The following is a 21,765-nucleotide window of genomic DNA, read 5'->3' as shown; positions in this document are numbered from 1 at the left end:
AGGAAGTGAAGCGATCAACCAGGGAATGAGGTGGAGCTAAAGGAAAAGAGGGGAAAGGGAAGGCGGCGCATCAACATGTTTTGGAGTTTGGGACACCGTACAATTTAGCCAAAGAAGGCAACGGTCAAATATTTTTCATCATAAAGCTTTGCAAGAATCATTTCAATCACAGTAAAAACAAGAATAAGCTTTAAAAGGCTATTTCAGGAGTGTGCGTGTGTATCGGGTCCGACGGGCCAGGCGGGTGGATGCACGTGAGAGCACACAGGCAGGGCCTCACTCGAAATTCCTGTCTGATCCCTCTGAGGGAGTTTATTTTGCCTGCACAAGACGGACGTTCAACCAAACCCCCCCCCCATACGCACACACACACACACACACACACACCCCAAACCGGTTTAGACTGGCCGCCCTTTTGAGGCCTGTGTATTCAAGCAATTGTTACAGATCACAATTTGGAGCACAGTTGAACTTTCCTTGCAACGTGGCCTGCATTCCAATTCCGGAAGACACCGCGCACAGATTAAGACATTCGTTTGGACTTTTATGGCATAAAACAGAGAAAGCCAGAGGGTTATGTCATGTTATTGCTTTATGGCCTTTCGCTGAGTGATAAACTAAAGGATATGGTCGGTATACATTAACTCATTCTGCAAGCACAGCAATGCCTTTTACCCAATTTTAAGTGCATACATTAGTATATCGTCGCTTTCCAGTGAACAACACTGTATGTTGTGTATAACAAATTATGTCCAATTTTGTTTTTTTTTATTTTAACGTTAACCCTAGAACACTAATGTCGTGTGATTTTCACTCACACATTTTTTTATGTGATATTTTCTATTGAAATATTCAAGAAGACAACTTTCAATTTGGCATACAGTACTGTATTGTACTTTTACATAAATTGATGAAAACTGTTATTTTATCGGCTTAAATGTACCCGAGGTTAGTTATGGTGTTACTAATTTAACATTAGTGTTCTAGATGTCTTTAACGTAAACACCATTCCAAATTTAGGATAGCAACGATATGTAAGTAAATATGAACGAATGTGGTTGTCAGAGCAGAGTGGCGCAGCGGAAGCGTGCTGGGCCCATAACCCAGAGGTCGATGGATCGAAACCATCCTCTGCTAACTCTTTTTTTTTACCCTCCCGTCACTATTAAATCAAAATCGTTGTCGCGTTTTTATCACCATGTTTATTACTTTATCAATCATTGACGTCCGTTTGCGACGGAAGTGACATGTATCGACACAAACGGAGACTTCCCCGTCATGTTTGTTGTTGCTGCCTTTGTTCTGTTTTGTGAGACAGGATGAGGCCCCAAACGTTCTTCTTTTTCGTGTTTTGAAAAATAAATTGCAGCTTTTAATGTATTGTTTCTGAAGGAAACGTGGCAGTAAATACTTCAGTAGTGGATGAAAGTCTGAGAAGCACAATGGTTTGGCTTCAAGCCGTTAATTTGTTGCTTTGAGCGCCCCCTGGGTGGTCTTTTATGTTACATCAGAATACTGGCCATACAGTAATTTGAGCTCTTGCGTAATCAAGTGGGTTTGTTGTTTACTACAGTAATACTGTATTCAAATGCCACCTTTAATATGATTGCACGTAACACTACATCAAATCGACGGATAAAAATTATTAAGTGCTGAACAGGAATAACATTAAGGATAATAACAATGTAACTAATAAATCGATAAATTCGTATTTTTATATTGCTAGGCGGATTCATTCAAACTGCAAATAAATTCAATTAATAAGAGCGAGAATACTAAAATAAGGTCTTCGACAATCGACGTCATCACGCACGGTCGTGCGTAGGCAGAACCCGGAAGTCAGTTGGGAGGCGGAGGGGGAGCAGCTGCTCTGCGTCCTAACGGCGAACGCGTTATTTTGATTAGATTTCTGGCCAAGATCGAACATGTCACGGAAAGCCGAAGAATTTTATCGGTTCTTTAGCGTCACTGACGTCCGCACGCACGAAAAAGGACACACGGAGTACAAAGTGATTGGAAGGGTCAGTTTCGTCCCGCGTCAAAACTACTTTGAAATGACTCACAATGATGCCATAGTAACTGTTTACAGCAAGACTGTGTAGAGTACATTATGTTCTGATTTGGTTTGTTGCAAAGTCATTTTTACGAGTGAGTCAAGTTTTCTTTTGACATGTAAAGTGTGGCACATAGTCACTTGAGTGCACTGAATGAGAATGGTGTTGAGAAGTGCTTTGGAAATTCCTTCAGACACAGTCAAAGGGATTATTTGTCCATCGCTTAACAGGCCTGGAGGTGGCCTTGATCGAAATCCAACCTCATGACCCCGCTCAAATGTGGCAAATGCATGACCATACTAACATGAATTTACTTTCTAGTTTGTGTCCAAGCTTTGCCCGGAGGACGTGAAGGAGTTTGTCGTGTGGACGAGGTACTCAGAGCTGAAGAAGCTTCACACCGAGCTGGCCAACACGCACAGGAACCTGTTCCGAAGAGACGAGGAATTCCCGCCGTTTCCAACAGCGCAAATCTTCGGTAGAGGTGGGCACATCAGTAAACTTTGCCGGTCCATTATTCTTTGTCACCATTATTTCAGTCGACCAACTCTGTCACCGCCAGTCCGTCACTACTATGAAACACCCTTAAACGCGCTTGCATTTGTGTTTGTAGGAAGGTTCGATGAGGCTGTGATTGAGGAGAGGAGGAAGGCCACGGAAGACATGCTCGTCTTCACGATGAGCATACCTGCGCTCTACAACAGCCCACAGCTCATAGACTTCTTCCGGGTAATGGATTGATGTGGAACATGTGTACACAAAGCCATTCCATTCCACTCCATATCCCTCCTATGGCAGTGAACTCGACTCAGTTTGGTAAATATGGAACAATTATTTAAGAAGAGGCAGTTTCATGTCACTCCCAGTTCAATCTGTCAAACTACACAAACAGAAAATTAGCCTTTAAGTTTGCTAGCTTAATGCGAATGCTAAACAGCATCTATGTTGCGATGCAATAACCTTTACGCAACAGATTGAACACAGCCAAGCAATACATGTAGACAGACAAGCGCACTCAGTCATGTATTCTTTATCCTCTGCAAGGAACAACTAATATTAGCGCTGTACTGACGAGCTGGGAGGAGTTGACATGTCTCAATAGACAGTAAAATACACTCATCTTAAAACAAAATATTACAATTTGCTGACGAAGTTAGTACGTTTTAAATATGAGACAGCAATAAGGTAATTACAGCGCGCCCCGGTAGTAATCCAAAACTATTTTGAATTTGAGTCAACAAGGAGTAGTTGATGAGTGAATGATTTCAAACCCAGCCTCCTATTTCCTCATCCTCAGGATGGAGATGTCACAAGGCCACAGGAGCCCTCTCCTGACTGCGCCGAGCTACCTCCCCCTCTCATCCCCCTCCCCAAGCGGAGAACCTCGGACTGCGAGGCGGCAGAGGAGGAGGCGGGCAGAGAGGCGCCCACTTTGCCCCAGGACCTGGGCACCAACCTGGGGATTGACGTGGGGAAGGCGGAAGTGGCGGCTGAGGCCTACAGCGAGATGAGTGAAGGGGGAGGAGACGCCTGTGTGGATGCCGAGCTGGACGACAAAGGTGCGGTTCGTCTTTATTGCAGACTTTTCAGCAATCTTTTTTTTTTTTTTTTAAATGGGTTCATACAGCGGTGGTGAGTATTGCCGCATGCCGTTTGTATGTGCCGCTCCATGTGTTAAAAAAGCAGTTGTTTGACAGTTTAGAAATACTGTAAGATCACTGCCACCCCCCCCATAAATGGTGTTTCACTGTCCGACATATGGAGAAGTCATCCAGTAGTTAATAAACTCCTCTCTGCCACCTCTAGTCACGTCTCCAGCCAGAACGCACACGTCACAAGGGTCTCAGGAGGAGGTTGAATCAGAGCTTTTCGACACGGCGGCGGAAGGGTGCGCCTCACCACAAAAGGAAGACGTCTGGCCGATGTTGTCCGACAACGACCTGGCTGTCTTCGATCCCTGTTACAAACAAGGTGAACACACTTCAAGGCTGAAATTGAAACGAGAGAAGATTGGCAATGGCGACCACAAGTTCTTTTTCACTCATTTCTCTGTCCGTCGCAGACAGATGCAAATCCTGTGGCGACCATTCCGAGTTGTTTTCGTTGCCAATAAACAATCTGGCGGACGAGGCGGCGTATTTGAACCGAGCGAGCGCCGAGCTGGCGTGTGCCATCGGGAGTGAGGCGGAGGGAGATGTGAGTGCCGCGCTTTGTGGATACAGGACGGTGGTGGACATACTCATCAGTGGAGTGAAGGGTGAGAGAAAAAGCACGCAATGTGGCTAGCATGTCTGCCTTATAGTTGTGAAATTGGGGGTTTAAATCTCCGCTTCAGCCTTCATATGTACGGTTTCCGTGGAGCCACTCCTTGATACTTCCTCCCACATTACGAAAATTAGAAAAGTAAAAAAAAAAACACTTACAATGGCCGGCAGATGGCAGCACTGGCTCTCTTGAATCTCATCACCTTGTATCAAAAACAGTGCTTGATGCATGTTATTGACATGGTGGTCCTCTGGAAATTTGACTGTTATAAGCAGCTTGCGATTGATCAAAGTATTTGTCACGATAAATCTATAACAAAGAGTGTCACAAAAGAGGATGGAGATTTGAATTTAGAAGAAGCAGCAATGATGTACATACATCCACATGTACATGCGTGGCACGATGCATGCACACACTACTAAATATTACAATGACTAAATAGTGTGTAAATAGCTTGTAAGGTTTGTTAAATGTAAAATTATTACACCGGAGAGTATTCGTAAATGATCAAAAGCACATTTTCATTATGTTTTAGAAGAAAAGGACTGTTCAGATGTTTGAGGCGTCGTTAAAGCAAAAATTATTAACATCAAAGTCACTCTTGTGCATGAAATACAGCTTTTTACAAAAAGCTTGTTGCATATTTTCCTCCAAAATTGGTGATTTGGGTGAAACAAACCCATTTTCTACTGATGATTATTTTTTTTTAAATTGAGGTAGAAACAAACTTTTTTTTTTTGTGATGAAAGAATTGTCAAAATTTTGAATAAAAAAAAAAAAATCACATTAATGCAATGTCTGTAGTGCGGAAACCCCGTTCACGTAAAAATAAAGACAAAAAAATGTATTTTCACAGGACAGTGACAATATGGTAGTTTCTTTGTTTTCACAATAAGAAAACACAATATGTTGTTAGCCTTGTAAGTCAGTCAGAATGTTCTAAATTGTCTTACACTCAATAATAGGTTCTTTTCTTTTTCTTTAATGGCTGGCGTTGAAAGAGTTATTCCATTCCAAAAAGTCTGCCTAAAACCAAATTGTCGAGAAATCAAAGCAATGAAATGAATACATGAAATGAATGAATGAAATGGATCCATGAAAATTAAACATCACGTGTTGTCGTCTCTTCACACCCTCTATTGGTAAAAAGTTTGTACTGCAGCCAAGCAGTGCATAACATACATGCATCAGCTCAGTCAGTAAGGTTGTGCAGTGCAAAAACTTGACTCGAGAAAGTGCTGCACGCCCTATCACAGCAGTTTCTGACCATGCTTCAATTCGTCTGAACCCGAGGTTCCACTCGATTTGTTTTCCACTAAATTGATTTGGGTTTGGTTCTGCTCTGCAAACCAACTTCACAGACAAACAGAATGAAGCACTCAGTCTCATGCTGTAATGGTTTTTCTTTGGTGGCCTTTGTGAGAAACCGCACTTGGTTGAGCCCTTTGAAATATACTGTGATGACCACGCCCACCTTTATAGGCTTCCCCCTGGCTCCCAGTCAGCTTTCAAATTGATTTGAAAATTCTGATACCGCTCTATAAATCGCCGAATGGTATGGGTCCAGAATACATTAAAGAAATGTTAATTGCTTAGAAACCAAATCGGGCTCTGAAGTCTGCAGACTCGGGTCAATAAGTGGAGTCCAGAGTTCAAAGCAAACATGGTGAAGCGACATTTAGCTGTTAGGCTGCACACAAATTCAATAAGTTGCCAACAGAAGTAATGCCAACCTCAAGTATAAATATTTGTATAGTCAAGTTTAAAACCCAAGCCCCCCCCCCCCAATACCTTCGATTAAGGTCTTTTAAGCATTTTAAAAATTAATTTCACGATACGGTCTTGTAGTTGATTTCTTTCCTTGGCTTTTAAATGTCATGAAATCGTTTGTTAGTAAATGCATTGATATGGCATCATGTCTTTTAGGTGTTGTGTGAAGCACATTGAGTTGCCTTGTGTATGAAATGTGCTCTAGAAAAAAAGTTGCCTTGCCTGGAGCGGCAAACCTGACTCGGGATTCTCCTTTCAATTCTTGTTTCCAGACGAGTCGGATCCAGCGCGAAAGGAGGCCGTCATTCGAAGGATCGCTCAGTATCTGGAACATGCGGAGAAGCTGCTGGAAGGCCACGCCTCGCCCACACGTACGCAGGACCTGTAAGGAACATACATGGGGGGGGGGGGGGGGGGGGGGAATTCAACATTCAATAAGACTCAGATTCTCAGGACTGACCTTTGAACTCATTCACCACCATTGACGAATTTACAAATTTACTAGTCCAGCCATTCAATCCCAGAAATTTATTTATATATATATATATATATATATATATATTTTTTTTTTTTCAAATTTTGTCAGGCGTTAGGGTAAAAGAGGGTCTGAAAATGTCTGGCAGTGAATGAGTTAAAAACATTTGCATGATGGCCACTAGCCCATTTGGACCAAAATATTCACAAACACAACGCGCACACTACTCCACGTTTTCTTGTCCATGTGTATCAAGTCATTTGCACTGTTTTCTGAATAAATACTGTTTGCAATTACATGGCAGAGTGCTTCTTACAAGGCCAAGTTAGGAGGGGAATTAAAAAAAAACAAAAACAAAAAAAGGTTTTGAAAAAGAGTGTGAGGAAGCAGAGAGCGCATATCAGCGGCATGGAGGCTCTCCGGAGAGGAGCGAGGGATGATGGACGAGTGGAAGGACAGACAGACAGACGGAGAGCTGACAAAAGCAGAGGAAAGAGCGCCCGTGGGGGAGCGGGAGATAACGGGAGGGGAAAAAGGAGGGATGCGATTAGAGGATAAGCAGAGATCATCCATTTATTGTTGAAGGGATGGGAAAAGTCACCCTCCCTCGTCCTCTGCGTTCATCCATCTTTATTTATTTTTTTTTCCCCCCTGGCACTTTTGTTTTGAGCACTGTGGAGAGGGCGCAGGGATGAAAGTGGGAGATAACGCCGCTCTACCCGGTTACATATCCCTCTCCAGCTCGCTCGCTCTCCGCGCTGCTCCACCTGTGCGGAGCGAGAACGTGGACAAAGAGACGGGAGGGAGGGAGGGAGCGATGGATGGACGGACGGATGGAATGGAGGAGGAATAACATTAGCATGCTGAGAGTGTCAGCACGCTTTTATCTCTCTATCACCATCCCCCCCCCCCTTTCCATCCCTGGCTTTTTCTCCTCACTGGTCACTGCAATTATACCATCAAAACACTCCAGCCTGAGAGCATAATAGCTTGTCAGCGCACACGCGCGTGTGTGTGTGTTATCACAAGGGCTCAAAAGAGGGATGTGAGTGAAACGCGTGTGCATAATTGAGCGCCATGCGTTACCTGTGCACGTATGGCAGCTGTTACGTGCAACTTTGTAAGCTAATTCACCGTGCCGTCGAAAATGGCTCGTCCGACGTTTGAGCGCACGCACTCGCGGACGCGCGGTGAGAGGCTCACTTTCCGACGCGCCGTACATTAACTTGGTTTGTAGTCATACGCGGAGGAGCTGTTATGACCTACAGGCCCGGGCCGTCATCACCTCCAAACACTCACACCTTTGGTTGCCCGCCACACTCTTTGCTTTTTTTTTTGTTTTGTTTTTGTTCACCCCCCGGCCCCCCTCTGCTGTTTCCTCTTTCCCTTTTCATCCAACTCACACACACACACACACACACACACACACACACACACACACACACACACACACACACTACCTAACCCCCACCCCCATTTTTTATGAGCTTATTCACTGTCTGTGGCTGTTCGTTTTCATTCACCTTGCCCTCAGCTATTTCAGTGTACTTTTGTGTGTGTGTGTGTCTTTCGCATACACACAATCCCAGTACAGTAGTGCCTTGAGATATGAGTCAACGAAATTTTTACTTTTAATTGTGAGCAAAAAAAAAAAAAAAAAATGTAAGCGTTGTTAAGGTGACGGTGAACTCACTGCACAAAAAGCAGCAGTTTGGCAGACAGTAAACAATTCTCCGAAAAAGATGCCTATTGCCACTCGCAGTCGAAGTTCACCGTCAAACTAAACATAAAACAACGAGAATTGTGTAAAAAAATAAAAAAATAAAACACTATTTCACTTGTAAGCCTGCTATCTTAGCGCTAACACACAGAATGAGAAACACCACAGAGAGCAGCTACTTTTTAGTGTAACAATTTATGAACAAACAGTGCCGCAACACACATAGACAGACATTATAACAATACCCAGAAATACATTCTGGATCCTCTGCAAAAAACCCCAATAATAGTAGTGCAGCTTACGTAGGAGTTGTAACTATCTCCATGTATATATATATTTATATTTCTGTATTATAGGTGGCCAAGGGGTGCACACCAGGAGGAGCAGCCCAATGTCCATTGAAATGAAGCAAAACGACAGTGTTCATTCCTGGCATGATATTTAATTCTGCCATTATTGTATGTTATTATTAAGGTAAAATACTGTAGTGCGATTTGTCTTTGTTAAAAAAACACATCATATTACAATGATTTTTTTGTTGGTTTTTTTTTACTTTTTGGGGGGGACTGGAACAGATTAATGGCATTCCCCTTCTTTTGATGATTTCAGTATTTTGAGTTAAGAGTGTGGCCAGGAGACGAACTAAACTCATATTTTGAAGCACCCCAGTAATTTATGTATGCTTTTCCTGATGTCTGCTTCAATGTACGACATTGGCCTCTCCTCACGCGTAAGATTGGATGGAAACGCAAGCAACCGGTCAATAAACTCGCCGAGTGGTATTTAGCCACGCGAACGTAATGTGAGGGGCTCAGCTGCAGAAACAAGGTGGTCTGTTGCGTGTGCGTGTCATCCATCACGCATGTAGCGCTATGCATACGGTCTAAAGTCCAGGCAGGTAGCAACCACAGACGCACAAGCTGTGGATTACTTTTCGATGGCGTATGAAAAATGAGCTTTATCCTGTTTTCTTGCCATTTCCTGCTCCCCTCCCATGTTTCCATCAAACCCATCACACTCCCCTGTAAGTAAATCAATGCACGTACACTTTATGCCATCTATTGATCCTTTTATGCCACCCCCCCCCCACCCCGCCTTTACAAATTGTTGTTCTACTGTAGCTCTCACTCTGGGATGCTGTTTTTCTCAGCTCCCACTAAAGTGGCTGCATGTGCGCACGGATGCATGAGAGGGATAGTGTTTGAGTAGTTTACATAATCGGCGACCTGAGAGAAATGAAGCACAATTTGAGGCTTCGGGCTGCACTTTTCTGGGAGCCATTTGAGCTTTTTTAGGGAGCTGCTTTAGCCATCAATTGCATTCTCGCGCACACGCTCACGGTGCACGGTCCTTTGTTATTTAGATCACACGCATCCATCATTGACCTTGTTATCTCCTGCCATCCTCCCTCTGCATGTTTTTTTTTTTTTTGTTCAAATGATTCCTATTAATATTAATTGACTTGCCTGCTTCCATGTCAGCCTCCTCCACATCCACAATTACAAAAAAAAAAACAAAAAAAAAAAACATAAACTCACTCTCACCCGTAGCTACTATGCATCTTTTATTCGCCAGCCTTGGTTCCATGACAACTGAGGGCTTTCAGTGAGTTGCCTAACAGAACCAGAGGGAGACAATAAACGGCAGACACTAATGTGAAGGGCAACGACAACATGAATCAGTGGAAGAGAGATAATGAAGTGGGGCTGGAGAAAAAAAAAAAAAAAAATAGAACTGAAAACTTGCTATTTTGGGCAACTTCCTACACTTTTAAGACAAGTACACATTTGAATCGGCACCTTCTACTTCAGTGTTGCCACCTCTGCCTACGCTGTGTCTTACAGTTTGTGCATAGTTGGTGAGGCCAACATGGGCGGGGCAGAGTCATCAAGTGGACACCATCATCATCATCATCATCATCATCATCATCATCATCATCATCATCATCAGCAGCAGCAGCAGCGGCGTTGGAGCATGATGACACACCGTGCCAGCCGGGTACACATTAGCTTTGCCGAGGGAGGGGAAGAAGTGGCTCACTAGTGGGGGCGGTTGAATAATACAAAACAACACGGCCGGAGAGCTGTGGACTCACATGTCCACCAAGCAACCCCCCCCCCCCAACCCCCACCCCCTTTTTTTTTCTACCATCGCCACCATCATCATCGGGTGCCAGCTGAGGACAGTCGAGCGAGGACGAGCGCACGTCAGCGGACACCTGAGCGGAAAGCCTCGCTGGAGCTCTGCTGACTGACAGTAAGTGTTTTTTGTCATCATGGTTTATCTCGCAAATTGTGCATACCTGAATCTGCGTTTAAAAAAAAAAAAAAAAAAGATTTCACAATGCGACATCTGTCCAACTGCCAGTTAGCTGGCACACACACACACACACACATGCGAAGTCCTTGCACAGATGTTGCCAAGTGTTTTTTTGTTTTGTTTTTTCATTATGATGGTAAATTCACCCTCACAAATTGTAGTCATGGATGCATCTGAATGATTAACAAAACAATGCAAAGTTTGATTTGTAAAATTGAGTTGTGTGAAGGCAACACAACGGTGTCGCGTATTCTATTTGCTTTTATTTGAATCGCCATCCATGCATAGTGCATTATACTCCCCGCTTAAATCTAATCTAGTGCAACATGGCTTTCATGTCCATTGCACAGTGTTAATATTTTGGCCAGCTTTGCGGCTGGCTTTAAAAAAGCTAATCTGGCCGGCGCATATAAGCGCATTGGCCTGCCTGCCATCTGGGCTGTGTTATAGCAGGGAAGAGAGGGCATTTGAATAATTGATATTTAGCTATTTATAGGGGGATTATTCTCTTAGCCTTTCACCAGGGGACCCTACATGCTCACTATCAATACATCCGTCCGTCCGTCCGTCCGTCTCTGTGTGCGGTGAGTGTATCCATCTGAAGTGGATTAAGGGTGTTATCAAAGCTAAATCGGACTAGACTGATCACACACACACACGCGCACACACACACGCATCGCATACATGCGTACGTGGTGTTCTGAGTCCATCTCACTCCCAAAGGACCATTGACCATTGTTAGCCCTCTCACAAGCCTCTCATGCTGCACTACTGTGTGTGTGTGTGTGTGATGGTAAACACTCTGATCAAACAGTGCTTAACAAGCTGCCTGAACTGATAAGAGGGAGAGGAGGGGGTCGGGAGGGGGTGGTGGGCAATACAGAGGGAGGAAGGAAGGAGGGGACATTTGGTGACGATGATGAGAAGAGTGAAATGTCACAACTCAACATGCACCTGACTATTCGCCGCGTATTGTGGGGAGGAAGTAGTCGACTCCACGCACGCCATGTTTTTTGGGTCCGCTCCAATTCTAATATTTGTTCCATGAACATAGAATGCGTAAATATTATTCAAGAAAAAAAAAAAAAGTGTTCAAGCTTTTCATTGTCACTCCCGGCTGAAGTTTACTATCAAGCGAAACGTGAAACAAAAACAATTCCCTCTTGTGGATTTAAAGCAACCACGTAGCTTAGTCTTTAAGTCAGCTATCTTAATGCTAACGCTAAATAGCATTCATGTTGCGGTGCTTTAACGCAAGCCGGCAACACATGTAGACAGACAACATACTCACAGTTAGATATTGTTTATCCTCTGCGAAGAGCGACGAATATTAGTGCTGCGCTGATGAGCTCGGGAGTTGAGTCGCCTCAACGGCATTTCCGTCTCATACTGCCCCCAGGTGGCCAAGGCAAACACAGCAGCCAAAAAGAGCAGCAAAGTGGCCCTTCATTAATGCAGTGTGACAACAAAAATGTTTTTGTCATGTTGTTGAATAAATATTGATTGCGAACTCAGACTCATACATGTGGCAGTTGCGTGCCGCTATAACTGCATTCTTGTGGAGCGCAGATGGTTTCTGTCGTGGTGATGTGATCATCGGCACCAAATGAGCAGCCACTCACCCTGAGCCATTTTCACAATCTCAGACCTAAATACTGAAAGTCAGAAGGACGTTTCACAGGAAGTCTTTGTGGTGACGTCACACGACCAGCAAGCAATAGATGAGTTGTAACAAAACTGGAAAGAGGAAACTCTACTAAGAGCATGATGTGAAAAAATCGCATTGTGGGAAAAAATGCCCAAAAGAATCTACTCGTAGTCTTGGAAACATTGACCCTGCCAAATTCAGTCTTTGTAAAATGTCAGGCTGTGACTAAAAACTAACATGAGCAGGTCTGAGATGACGAGTCAACTCATCTTCTCAAAGTCGTTCGATGTCCATGCCGACAAGTCTCCCCCAAAAGCAAACCGTCTTAATTTACGCCTGTCAACTCTTCCCCCAGTGATGGACTCCCCCTCGGACCTCTTCGATGACTCCAACCCGCAAGTCCACCCGTTTGCCCCCCCGCTCCTCTCGGCAGAAGTGCTCGGGGGGCTCCCGGGTGGGGGTCGGCCTCCTCCGACCGCCTTCAGGCCCCTCGGCTTTCCCCTCGTCCAGTCCTGCGGAGCCCCTCGCAGCGTGCGCCTGGCGGAGGAGAGAACACCGGAGCGAGGGGAGCGGGAAGGCCCGGAGGGCTCGTCGATCGACGACGAGGTGAAGAGGCGAGCGGACGCGCTGTGGACCCGGGACTCGGCGAGGGCGAAACGGATGAAGCTGGAGGCGGGGGGCGGCGCTCGGCGCGGCGGGGGAGGGAGGGAGCTGAGGAGGAGGAGGAGGGCGGAGCTGAAGGAGCAGCTGGAGGAGGCCAGGGAAAGACTGCAAGCCCTGCAGGAGAAAGTGTTGCGAGCCTTCGGGGAGAGCGACACGCGGGAAGAGGAGGAGGGCAAAAGGAGTGCAAGCGGAGGAGGTGTGGGCGACGAGGACATCGCCGAGCGGATGTTTGATCACGACGAGGGCCTGGATGGAGGTGCGCTGGAAAACGAGCCCCTCTCGCTTATCGGCCCTTTTTATAGCTTCAAGCCAAGGGAAGAGAAGCCGAGGGACGGCGCGAGGGCGGAGCGGGGGCGAGGCCAAGGTGGGACGGAGGGAGCGGGCCTGTGGCCGGACTGGGACGGAGCCGTCAAAGACGAGGACGAGGAGGGGGGGCACAAGTTCGCCCAGGCTTTGAAGCTGGAGCTGGGCAGCGCCGTGGCCAGGGTCATCGACCGCGTCCTTCGTCTGTACGCCGAAACGTCCTGTCCCGAAGCCGGCGTGGGCGAGGGCCAGGCCGGGGCGCGGGAAGAGTTCAGAGGTCACGAGGAGCGGCCGGGCGGGATTGATGAGGACAGAGAGCGACGGCTTCAAGCTCTGAGCGCGCTGCCTCCTCGCGGCGGCCAGACCGCAGATGCGGCCTTGCCGCTGGTGGCGCACACGTCGCCTGACCCCCAGCAGACACGCCCCCTCCTGGCCCCGCCTCTGCCGAGTCACCCCGACCTCTCCCTGCATCCCCCTCGACCTCCCCTCCTCTTAGCCCCGGCGGCCCCAGCCAAGGAGCCCGCCGCTGCCCATCCGCCCTCATCCTCCTCTTCATCCTCGTCCTCCTCGTCCTTCCCTGCCCCCCCCCTGGCCCTGCCGCTGCTCCACTACTCCATGCAGCAGCTCTTCTCCCGCTCGCTCCACCACCCGCACATGGCCCATCTTCCCCCGTCGTCCCGCAAGGATTTCCTCAACTCCGACCCCTTCCTGGAGTTCCCCACCCACCCCTCCTTTCCCCCGCTGCCCCTGCTGGGTCACCTGGGACCCTCCCTGGTGCGCCACGCCCACGGCGGCAGAGAGAGGGGGGTGAGGGGGGGCGGGATGATGGACGGAGGAGAGCTTTACCTGAGCGCAGGGGGAATATCCTTTGGTAGAGAAAAAACTCTGCATGATTACCTTTTGTTCTAAGGACGGGCGAGTACCAATACCAGGTATCGTGTCGGGCCGGGCTGATACCAGCCACCGATACTTAAGGCAAAAAAAAAAAAAAAAATCTGACATTGTGTAAATATTCCTCGGCAGTATTTGGTGCTATACTCCGGCCGTTTGACCCATCGACGAATCATCAGTTTCGTCAATGTGTTCAAAATGATATTATTTCAAAGTATCTTTGTTTGCTTTAACGTTTATTGTCCCTTGAGACGCGGGCAGTTGTTTATTCCCCCAGTTTCTCCCCACTTCTTAGTTACGCTTGGATAGTAAACAGCCAATCAGAATAAGCCCTACTGTCCGACTCCTTGGCTAAGAACTGTGACACAATTATAACGCCTGTATCGCAAGCGTGAATCAGCGTATTGTACGCGTAGAAGAGAGAAAAAGCAAGCGGAAAAAAACAATCGCGAAACACATTCTTGAATGCACAAAACATGCTTTTGTACTCGGTATTTCAAAATGCATACACGCGAAACACATTTTTGTACGCTGTATTTGGCATTACGCCGACGTAATTGTGGCATCAACGCCGTGGACCAGCTCCTTCTGCACCGAATCATTACAGCGATCCAATTCTCGAACTTGAAATCGGTTTGGCTAAAGAAACAGTCCCATTGTATTGCTGGTGTGGTTGAAGTTTCATTGGTCAGCACTTGTGATTCTGAAGGCACCGGGCAGATTACATTGACACGGCAACACACGGCTACTGAAATTGGATTGGACGCAATTGGCCTGAATCGACCGGCATGTTTCCTTAACCAGCCTCATGGATACACCCAGGAGGGGTTGTCTCCTTGCCACCTGAAGAAAGCCAAACTCATGTTCTTCTACGCTCGCTATCCCAGCTCCAACACACTCAAGACATACTTCCCTGATGTCAAGGTGTGTGCGCGCGCGAGTGTGTATGTGCAACACCTCATTTTATGTCACAGGTGGCGATAGTACTCACACTCTGTACTTAAGTAGATGTACAGCCATTGTGTAGAAAAAAAAAAAAAAAAACACTGTTCAGCTAGCTAGCTATGCCAAGTCCGTTGGTGTGGCTTCATTAGAGTGCCACGTTGTCACGATGTTGGAAAGCCCCCAACGGCCCGCTGGGGTATATTGCCGCCGTTTATTTTCGCAGCTCAAACCTAAAAAAGATGCTAGAGGAATTAGCATCCATTTTTCCAGGTCCTTTAAGTCGTATTTGATTGACAGTTGAGTGGGGGCGTGTTTTCAGTCTATTCGGCGGACACGTCCGCACTCAGAGTGGCGAGAACGGCTTGATTTTCATGATTTTGAAGAAAATCTCTTTTCTGTGGTGTGTCAAATTGACAAGACAGACTGTTACAATATTTTCACTTTACACAAACTTTAGATACAGTAATGAAGTATTTGTACTTGCCCCCACTGATGTTTCTGTTTTGTCCGACCAGTTTAACCGCTGCGTGACCTCCCAGATGATTAAATGGTTCAGCAACTTCAGAGAGTTTTTCTACATCCAGATGGAGCGCTTTGCGAGGCAGGCTGTCCGTGAGGCTCTCACCCGGTTGGTTTGCCTTTTTTTTTATTATTATTATTTTTAAATTGTGTACTTTTAAATCCCAAATGGGGGAAATATTGTGATGCTGCTGACATGCATTGAAATTATTTTTTTGGGATCCGTGTGTGTGACCCAGGGACGGTGCACCTCGCCTGGGCAGAGAGAGTCAGCTGCGAGTGGGCCGGGATACAGAACTTTACCGCATACTCAACATGCACTACAATAAAAGTAACATCTACCAGGTCAGTCTTTACCTTAAACGCTTTGATGTCTTGGGAAGGTTCAGCCACTCGTGTTTCTAAAGGGGACTGGAGCCCAACACGATTATTTAACTCACCCTTTTCTTGCTATTTTCCAGGTCCCGGAGAGGTTCATCGAAGTGTCCGAGGTGGCCCTGAGAGAGTTCCACTCAGCCATTTGGACAGGAAGAGACAGCGACCCCTGCTGGAAAAAAGGAATATACAAAATTATCTGTAAACTGGACAGTGGCGTACCAGATGCCTTCAGACTGCCTGGCTGTCCAGTCGGCTAATTATAATCAAGGTTTTTTGTTTGTTTGTTTTTTAAATACAGTGGTGCCCTGAGGTAAGAGTAAACCTGGTTATGAGTTATTTCAAGATATGAGCCAAACTCCCTTCACAGTTTAGCAGATAGTGAACAACTTTGACATTACAATTCTCACAGGCATATTACGGCAGCTTCTTGAGGAGTTGTGACCGTCTTCATGTATGTCTGTGTTATACTGCCCCCAGGTGGCCAAGGCACGCACACCAGTAGGAGCTGCACAGTCACAGTAAATTAATCACAATGCACAAACTGTTTTAATTCTTTAAATACTATTTAAAAGTGTGTTTTTACTATATGGTTTATAAAGTACAATATTTTGTAACGTAATTTTTGTTGCTTTTTGGAAAGGCTGGAACAGATTAATTTCCATTCATTTCGATAGGGAAAGATGATTTGAGATTCAAGTGTTTTGAAAGAAATTCAACTCGTATCTCAAGGCACCACTGTACACGGTATGAACATACATGCATGCATAAACGTGTTCCTTCAGAGATAGAAGACAAGTTTCAACTCTACTTTTGACGTTTAAAACCACACAGGTTTCAGACATGCTGTTTACACATGCTTTAGCCCAATCTCTGTTTTAAGTTTAAAGTCTTTTTTGTATCTTTGTATGCATTGTAATTTGTAAGACATTTAGAAATTATTAGAGGAATATGAGGGAAATTCATTACAGTGGATTTATAATCCAAATGTCTGTTCACTGGAACAATATATTTAGAATGGTGTAAAATGTGACAAGAACTCAAAGTGGGTTCGGCCTGCAGCTAATTGCGTTGTGGCTCCTCAATTTGTTTTTGTGAGACTTTATTCGTGACGTATCTTCAGGTGCATCTGTGCTATATTTGCGTTTTGAATTGTAATCTGTTGCTTTCTATTCCAAAAGTTCAGTGAGCCTATTCTTGAAATCCGTGCCTCATTCAAACACACTCGTGAAATTGGATGTTTATAATAAGCAGTGAATTAAAAAACAAATGTCAGGGGTTAGTGTGTTGGGCATTTTCTTGATGCTTTTAGACACGAGCGTACAAAATGCTATCCTAAAAGAACACATTTCACACAGTGTCAGCAGATCCATTCAAAGCACTACTAAAACCATAACCTTCCACTCTAAATCAAATATGGAGAATGTGTGCATGAGTTTTCTCATGCCGAGCCTAAAAATGCGATGAGGAGCAAATTCCCAGGTTGGCACATGACATGACAACGCTTGTATGAATACTATACGTTGATACAACCTCAACCCGATTCTCACCACTGTTTGTCCACTTTATCGCAAAGCTTGGAATCAGTATGTGACCCAGAGCAAATCTTTGTGTATGACAACCAGTGTTCAAGTGTGTCAAGCAAGTCAGTGTGACCAACTGGTCACATTTTCACACATTTGTACCAGGGAAGGAAGGAAGTAAGATTCAGAGAGAAGTTTGTCTCACTACATGATCAACATCTGAGCGCAGTCCAGCCAACTTCAACTGGAGGAGGACATTTTCCCATTCAACCCCACCAACCTGGACTAAGGAAAAGGTCAGTGCACTCTTCTTTAGGCATCAGGTCTTCCCAAGTAGTTGCTCTGATTAGTCGTTTCACTCTCATTCAATGTCAGCTGGGCTATGCCAGGAGCTTAGCCTATTGAAAACAAATAGATGGATGAAAATAAATTCATCAGCACATTTGCAGACAGGTTGTGTGCTTTTCTGCCTGTGTGACAGAGAAAATTATCTTGTGTTGTTTAGAAGCAAAATATGTGCGTTTTTTGCGGTTGAGTCACTTTTCAGTGGATTACAAGGAGCAAAATCTGTTGCTATGCCTTTTTTTGGGTGGATTAAAAAAAGTTCAAAATTTAGCAGATAACACCAGATGTCTGTTGTAGTACTAAGACTGACCTGTGGTAAGCAGCGGGAGTTTCTCGGAGCTTCCAGATTCTTATCTTATGTAGTAGATGCTTTGCGGTTGTTAGCGAGCGAAAATGACGGTTGACAACGCTTCACATTTCTTTGGCTTTGCTCGGGATAATTAACTCGCTGCCTACTTCTCAGTCACTGTATATGATTTTATTTTATTTATTTTTCACAGTGGGCTAGTGAAATAAAAAAAAGAGTGGTCGTCAATATTCAGGCGCACAGTGAATGAACGTCATCGCTGTCGCATAATGATGACGACACAGAAGAGCTACGTCTACATAAAATATTGAACAAACAAAGTTGTTAGAGCATTATTTTATCCTAAGATGTGTTTTACAATCCGTATTTAAAAAACAAATACTTACCAAATTTATATTCATTCAATGCCCCCTTTCCATTTGTAAAATCAGAGTAGTTTAGGTCAGACAAGAGAAAATTTCCGTTAAGCTTTTATTTTGAAGCGGTTTACCGGATGTTTTCACACTCAATCACGCTGTCCTGATCGCCGCAGAGGAGGAGAATCTGGCCGCTGGGGGTTGATGATGGCGCTCACTGTGCTGTTGCTGCTGGAGCTGGTGCTGTACGCCAGTTGCTTCGTCTGCGGAATTGTCACCGCCGCGTCCCTCACCATCGTTCAGGTGATTTGACACAACGATCAACACGCAGGTTATAACTTTAAATATGCTTCCTCACCATCCCCTTCCGGGTAAAAGTTGCCTTGAAAGAAAGTTCAGAGAACCCCAACCCCCATCCGTCCAAGGTATCGGTAATTTTTCCTCACTCCGCAGCATGTTTACTTTTGAAAAAAAGTACTATTTTTCAAGCTTGTGCGTCATAACAACAGTCATGGGTTCAGATGCAGTCATGTGACCACAGGGTCCTCGTGCCCCATTATGCTGGACCGTGCAACGTCCCACCAGCAGAAATCATTCAGATGCTGCGGTTTCTCTGCATCTTATTCAATCACTGGCCCACAACAAGGCACAAAATAATTCGAAATAGATCTCGTTGGAGTGATAAATCAACTTTGCATATTTGAAAACTGAAGTGCTTTGTCAAACGTCATGCTCACATAGCATGTATTAAAAAACAAAACAAAACAGAGAAGCCCGAGAAACCAACTAACTCGACTGAGGTGATAAAAAATAGACGAATACATTTCAAAATAAATTAGGGCAAAATAATATTATAAAGTTCAAACGATAAAGTGCAAAAAATGAATAAATAAAAACGGGGGGAAGGTGACATCACATAAAAGTAAAGGAATCCAATGGCGTGATGCAAAAAAGTGATATGATGTCATCCAACTATTTAATTAGGACCACACTAACCACAATAATGTTACAAATGATAAACAGTAGCCTACCACCTGACCTTTACAAAGTTTTCAGTGATGTACCGTACCCCCTGTGAAATAGTTTTTTTATTAGCATGAAGCATTAACCAGAATGACGCATTTTGGGATGAAAAAAAGAAAGAACTGAATATAACTAATAATAACTGAATTATGAATAAAGATTTGTGCACATAAAAATATTATCAGCATAAAATTTCCTCCTTTGGGATCATCGGAAAGATCTGTTTCAAAAAGATGTCATTAACTTAATTCTAAATAAAGTTTTCAGGTGACTGACAGGTGATGCTAGGTGGCATATGACAGGTTGAGTTGAACCATTCTAGTACGGGTAGACTGGCTTTATAAGATCATGAAATTGAATAATCTACAGAATATAACATTCATTTTATGAATTTATATTTTCCAGAAATATGTACATAATGTAATTAATATTTAAAAAAAAGATTTTTGCATGGATGCTACTTTCTAAATAGATTTTAAAATCTCATGTAACTCCTGGAGTGCTTTCACGTGTCTCCTTTTGAGAACGAAATGTCAAGTGTGCTCAATAATTGCTTACAATCCCTCCCAGGGTAGTTTTGGAGGACTGTGCATGCTCTACGGACTTGTGAGCTACAACGCGACGGAAAGCATCCTTGGGGTTGAAGCGTCCAGCTCAGCCTCCCTGTGCTACTTCGTGTCGGCCATCTCGGTCATGGTGGCTGTGCTCTGCTTCTCGCTGTCCCTGTACTGGTTGTACGCTGTCTGCATCGACGGTGACGTTCGCAGGTAAGATCAATATATATATATATATATATATACATATATATATATATATATACATATATATATATATATATATACATACATATATATATATACATACATATATATATATATATATATATATATACATACATATATATACATATATATATATATATATGCATATATATATATATATATATATATATATATATACATATATATATACATATATATATATACATATATATATACATATATATATATATATATATATATATATACATATATATATACATATATATATATATATATATACATATATATATATATATATATATATATATATATATATATATATATATATATATATATATATACACACACACATACGGCTGGGATAGGCTCCAGCTCTCCCTGCGACCCTTGTGAGGATAAGCGGTGCAGATAGTGGATGGATGTGTATCCACATTTGTGTCTGTGCGCGCAGGGATCACGTGTGGATGAACGTGGCGGTGGTCATGTGCGGCGTCTTCCTCTTCTTCCTGCTCATCTCGGGCTGCGTCCTCAAGATTGGACGAGATATGCTTTGCAACTCTGTGACGCACAGCGTTCCTAACATCACCAGGTAGTCTGCACGCTCTAAATTTTGCTGAGGGATATTTCACATGAATTATATATTTCCATCGGATGCGTACGAAGCTGCGAGGAGGCCCAGACTAAGAAATGGGAAAGTCCGATCAAAGGAGACAACTTCTACAGCGGCCTACAGAAAGCCGAGGTCAGCATTATGCTTACTCGCTGTTACTGTAATTACATCATGGCTACCTGAAAATCGTCTGTCTGCTTCCTCTTCAGACGGCCGTGTGGGTCAACTTCTTCTTCTGGCTCCTCATTGGCGCGCTGGTCATCATTCAGAAGCGCCAGAGCTCGGGGCCAAAGGTGATCACGGGAGGTCTGGCCGGGCCGACTGGCGGGCTTTTCGGTGACCCGGGTGTGACGGCCGCCGAGACCGAGCCCTTTTTCAACCGCCCTTCAAGGCCTCAGTAATGTGGCCCTGAACACACACGCACACACTTTTTTTTTGTACTGACTCTGTTTGTATGCACTTAAACCCAAACACATTGGCTTCAAAAGTGTTTTTAATGTATAATGTATTTAATGTGTGGCACGGTTTGTTTTAAACATAATCACTGTAAAATGTCAAATCGACATCACTTGACTTTGTTTTATTTCATTGAATAAATTCTCCTATCACAACGCATTTGTTTATTTTGACAGAAAACCATGTCACGAATGAGTCGTCCTGTTATTAGTCAGCCCTGATGAAAGATTTGTGTCTCCACCTGTTGGTCGATTAAAAAACTGCATTTTAGAGGTAATGTGATTACAGCTACTGTACAGATGTTTTTGCGTTGTTTTGCAATCAATTCATGTTAAATGCCATTTGAGAAAAAGAAATTAATTTCCACATTTTCAAGCACTTGCATTTGTTTATTCACTACTATATGGACTTCAGGC

General features: G+C 44.3%; 3 protein-coding genes, 1 long non-coding RNA gene and 1 other non-coding gene across 7 annotated transcripts; 4 read left to right on the top strand and 1 right to left on the bottom strand.

Annotated features, from left to right (window-relative positions):
• Window positions 1-490: 490 nt before the first annotated feature.
• On the top strand, window positions 491-6,495 carry snx15 (sorting nexin 15). Of its 2 annotated transcripts, none has more exons than XM_086018393.1 (7): window positions 491-629; window positions 2,376-2,538; window positions 2,668-2,783; window positions 3,352-3,613; window positions 3,861-4,025; window positions 4,117-4,311; window positions 6,362-6,495. In XM_086018393.1, the coding sequence occupies exons 1-7, from the start codon at window positions 582-584 to the stop codon at window positions 6,475-6,477; spliced, it is 1,065 nt and encodes a 354-aa protein (XP_085874519.1). In that variant the 5' UTR covers window positions 491-581; the 3' UTR covers window positions 6,478-6,495. The 2 variants fall into 2 exon arrangements, with proteins under 2 accessions (XP_085874519.1, XP_085874509.1); XM_086018383.1 differs by lacking the exon at window positions 491-629 and adding an exon at window positions 1,670-2,021.
• On the top strand, window positions 1,066-1,137 carry trnam-cau (transfer RNA methionine (anticodon CAU)). Its single transcript has one exon. It is a non-coding gene; the product is annotated as a tRNA-Met (tRNA).
• On the bottom strand, window positions 1,261-18,368 carry LOC147150923 (uncharacterized). Of its 2 annotated transcripts, XR_015083794.1 has the most exons (5): window positions 18,126-18,368; window positions 17,751-17,868; window positions 16,013-16,119; window positions 6,312-6,471; window positions 1,261-4,628 (listed from the first exon to the last, which is right to left on the bottom strand). It is a non-coding gene; the product is annotated as an uncharacterized LOC147150923 (long non-coding RNA). The 2 variants fall into 2 exon arrangements; XR_015083793.1 differs by lacking the exon at window positions 1,261-4,628 and having other exon boundaries at window positions 6,105-6,471.
• Window positions 10,146-17,226, top strand: prox3 (prospero homeobox 3). The gene is made up of 6 exons (XM_086018368.1): window positions 10,146-10,540; window positions 12,607-14,079; window positions 14,926-15,032; window positions 15,569-15,681; window positions 15,812-15,917; window positions 16,034-17,226. Coding segments are annotated over exons 1-6 (1,974 nt in total). The 5' UTR covers window positions 10,146-10,539; the 3' UTR covers window positions 16,208-17,226.
• tmem179ba (transmembrane protein 179Ba) lies at window positions 17,677-21,504 on the top strand. The gene is made up of 6 exons (XM_086018408.1): window positions 17,677-17,766; window positions 18,655-18,781; window positions 20,072-20,268; window positions 20,735-20,872; window positions 20,947-21,025; window positions 21,103-21,504. Exons 2-6 carry the CDS (start codon window positions 18,683-18,685, stop codon window positions 21,292-21,294), a joined length of 705 nt encoding a protein of 234 aa, XP_085874534.1. The 5' UTR covers window positions 17,677-17,766; window positions 18,655-18,682; the 3' UTR covers window positions 21,295-21,504.
• Window positions 21,505-21,765: the final 261 nt, after the last annotated feature.

This window comes from Filicampus tigris, chromosome 2, assembly GCF_054856515.1.
Source record: "Filicampus tigris isolate MCC_2025a chromosome 2, RoL_Ftig_1.0, whole genome shotgun sequence".
In the NCBI taxonomy this organism is placed as follows: domain Eukaryota; kingdom Metazoa; phylum Chordata; class Actinopteri; order Syngnathiformes; family Syngnathidae; genus Filicampus; species Filicampus tigris.
Note: the sequence above shows the minus strand (reverse complement) of the source record. Positions and strands in the feature narration are given on the sequence as shown.

What these genes read in the sequence shown, in the direction of transcription:
- snx15 (XM_086018383.1), top strand. Translation starts at nt 1,926, where the DNA reads ATGTCACGGAAAGCCGAAGAATTTTATCGGTTCTTTAGCGTCACTGAC. An exon ending in AGTACAAAGTGATTGGAAGG is followed by an intron (nt 2,022 to 2,375) that starts GTCAGTTTCGTC and finishes TTTACTTTCTAG; the next exon opens with TTTGTGTCCAAGCTTTGCCC. An exon ending in AGCTCATAGACTTCTTCCGG is followed by an intron (nt 2,784 to 3,351) that starts GTAATGGATTGA and finishes CCTCATCCTCAG; the next exon opens with GATGGAGATGTCACAAGGCC.
- prox3 (XM_086018368.1), top strand. An exon ending in GTCCGTGAGGCTCTCACCCG is followed by an intron (nt 15,682 to 15,811) that starts GTTGGTTTGCCT and finishes TGTGTGACCCAG; the next exon opens with GGACGGTGCACCTCGCCTGG. An exon ending in ATAAAAGTAACATCTACCAG is followed by an intron (nt 15,918 to 16,033) that starts GTCAGTCTTTAC and finishes GCTATTTTCCAG; the next exon opens with GTCCCGGAGAGGTTCATCGA.
- tmem179ba (XM_086018408.1), top strand. Translation starts at nt 18,683, where the DNA reads ATGATGGCGCTCACTGTGCTGTTGCTGCTGGAGCTGGTGCTGTACGCC. An exon ending in CGTCCCTCACCATCGTTCAG is followed by an intron (nt 18,782 to 20,071) that starts GTGATTTGACAC and finishes AATCCCTCCCAG; the next exon opens with GGTAGTTTTGGAGGACTGTG. An exon ending in GCGGCCTACAGAAAGCCGAG is followed by an intron (nt 21,026 to 21,102) that starts GTCAGCATTATG and finishes CTTCCTCTTCAG; the next exon opens with ACGGCCGTGTGGGTCAACTT.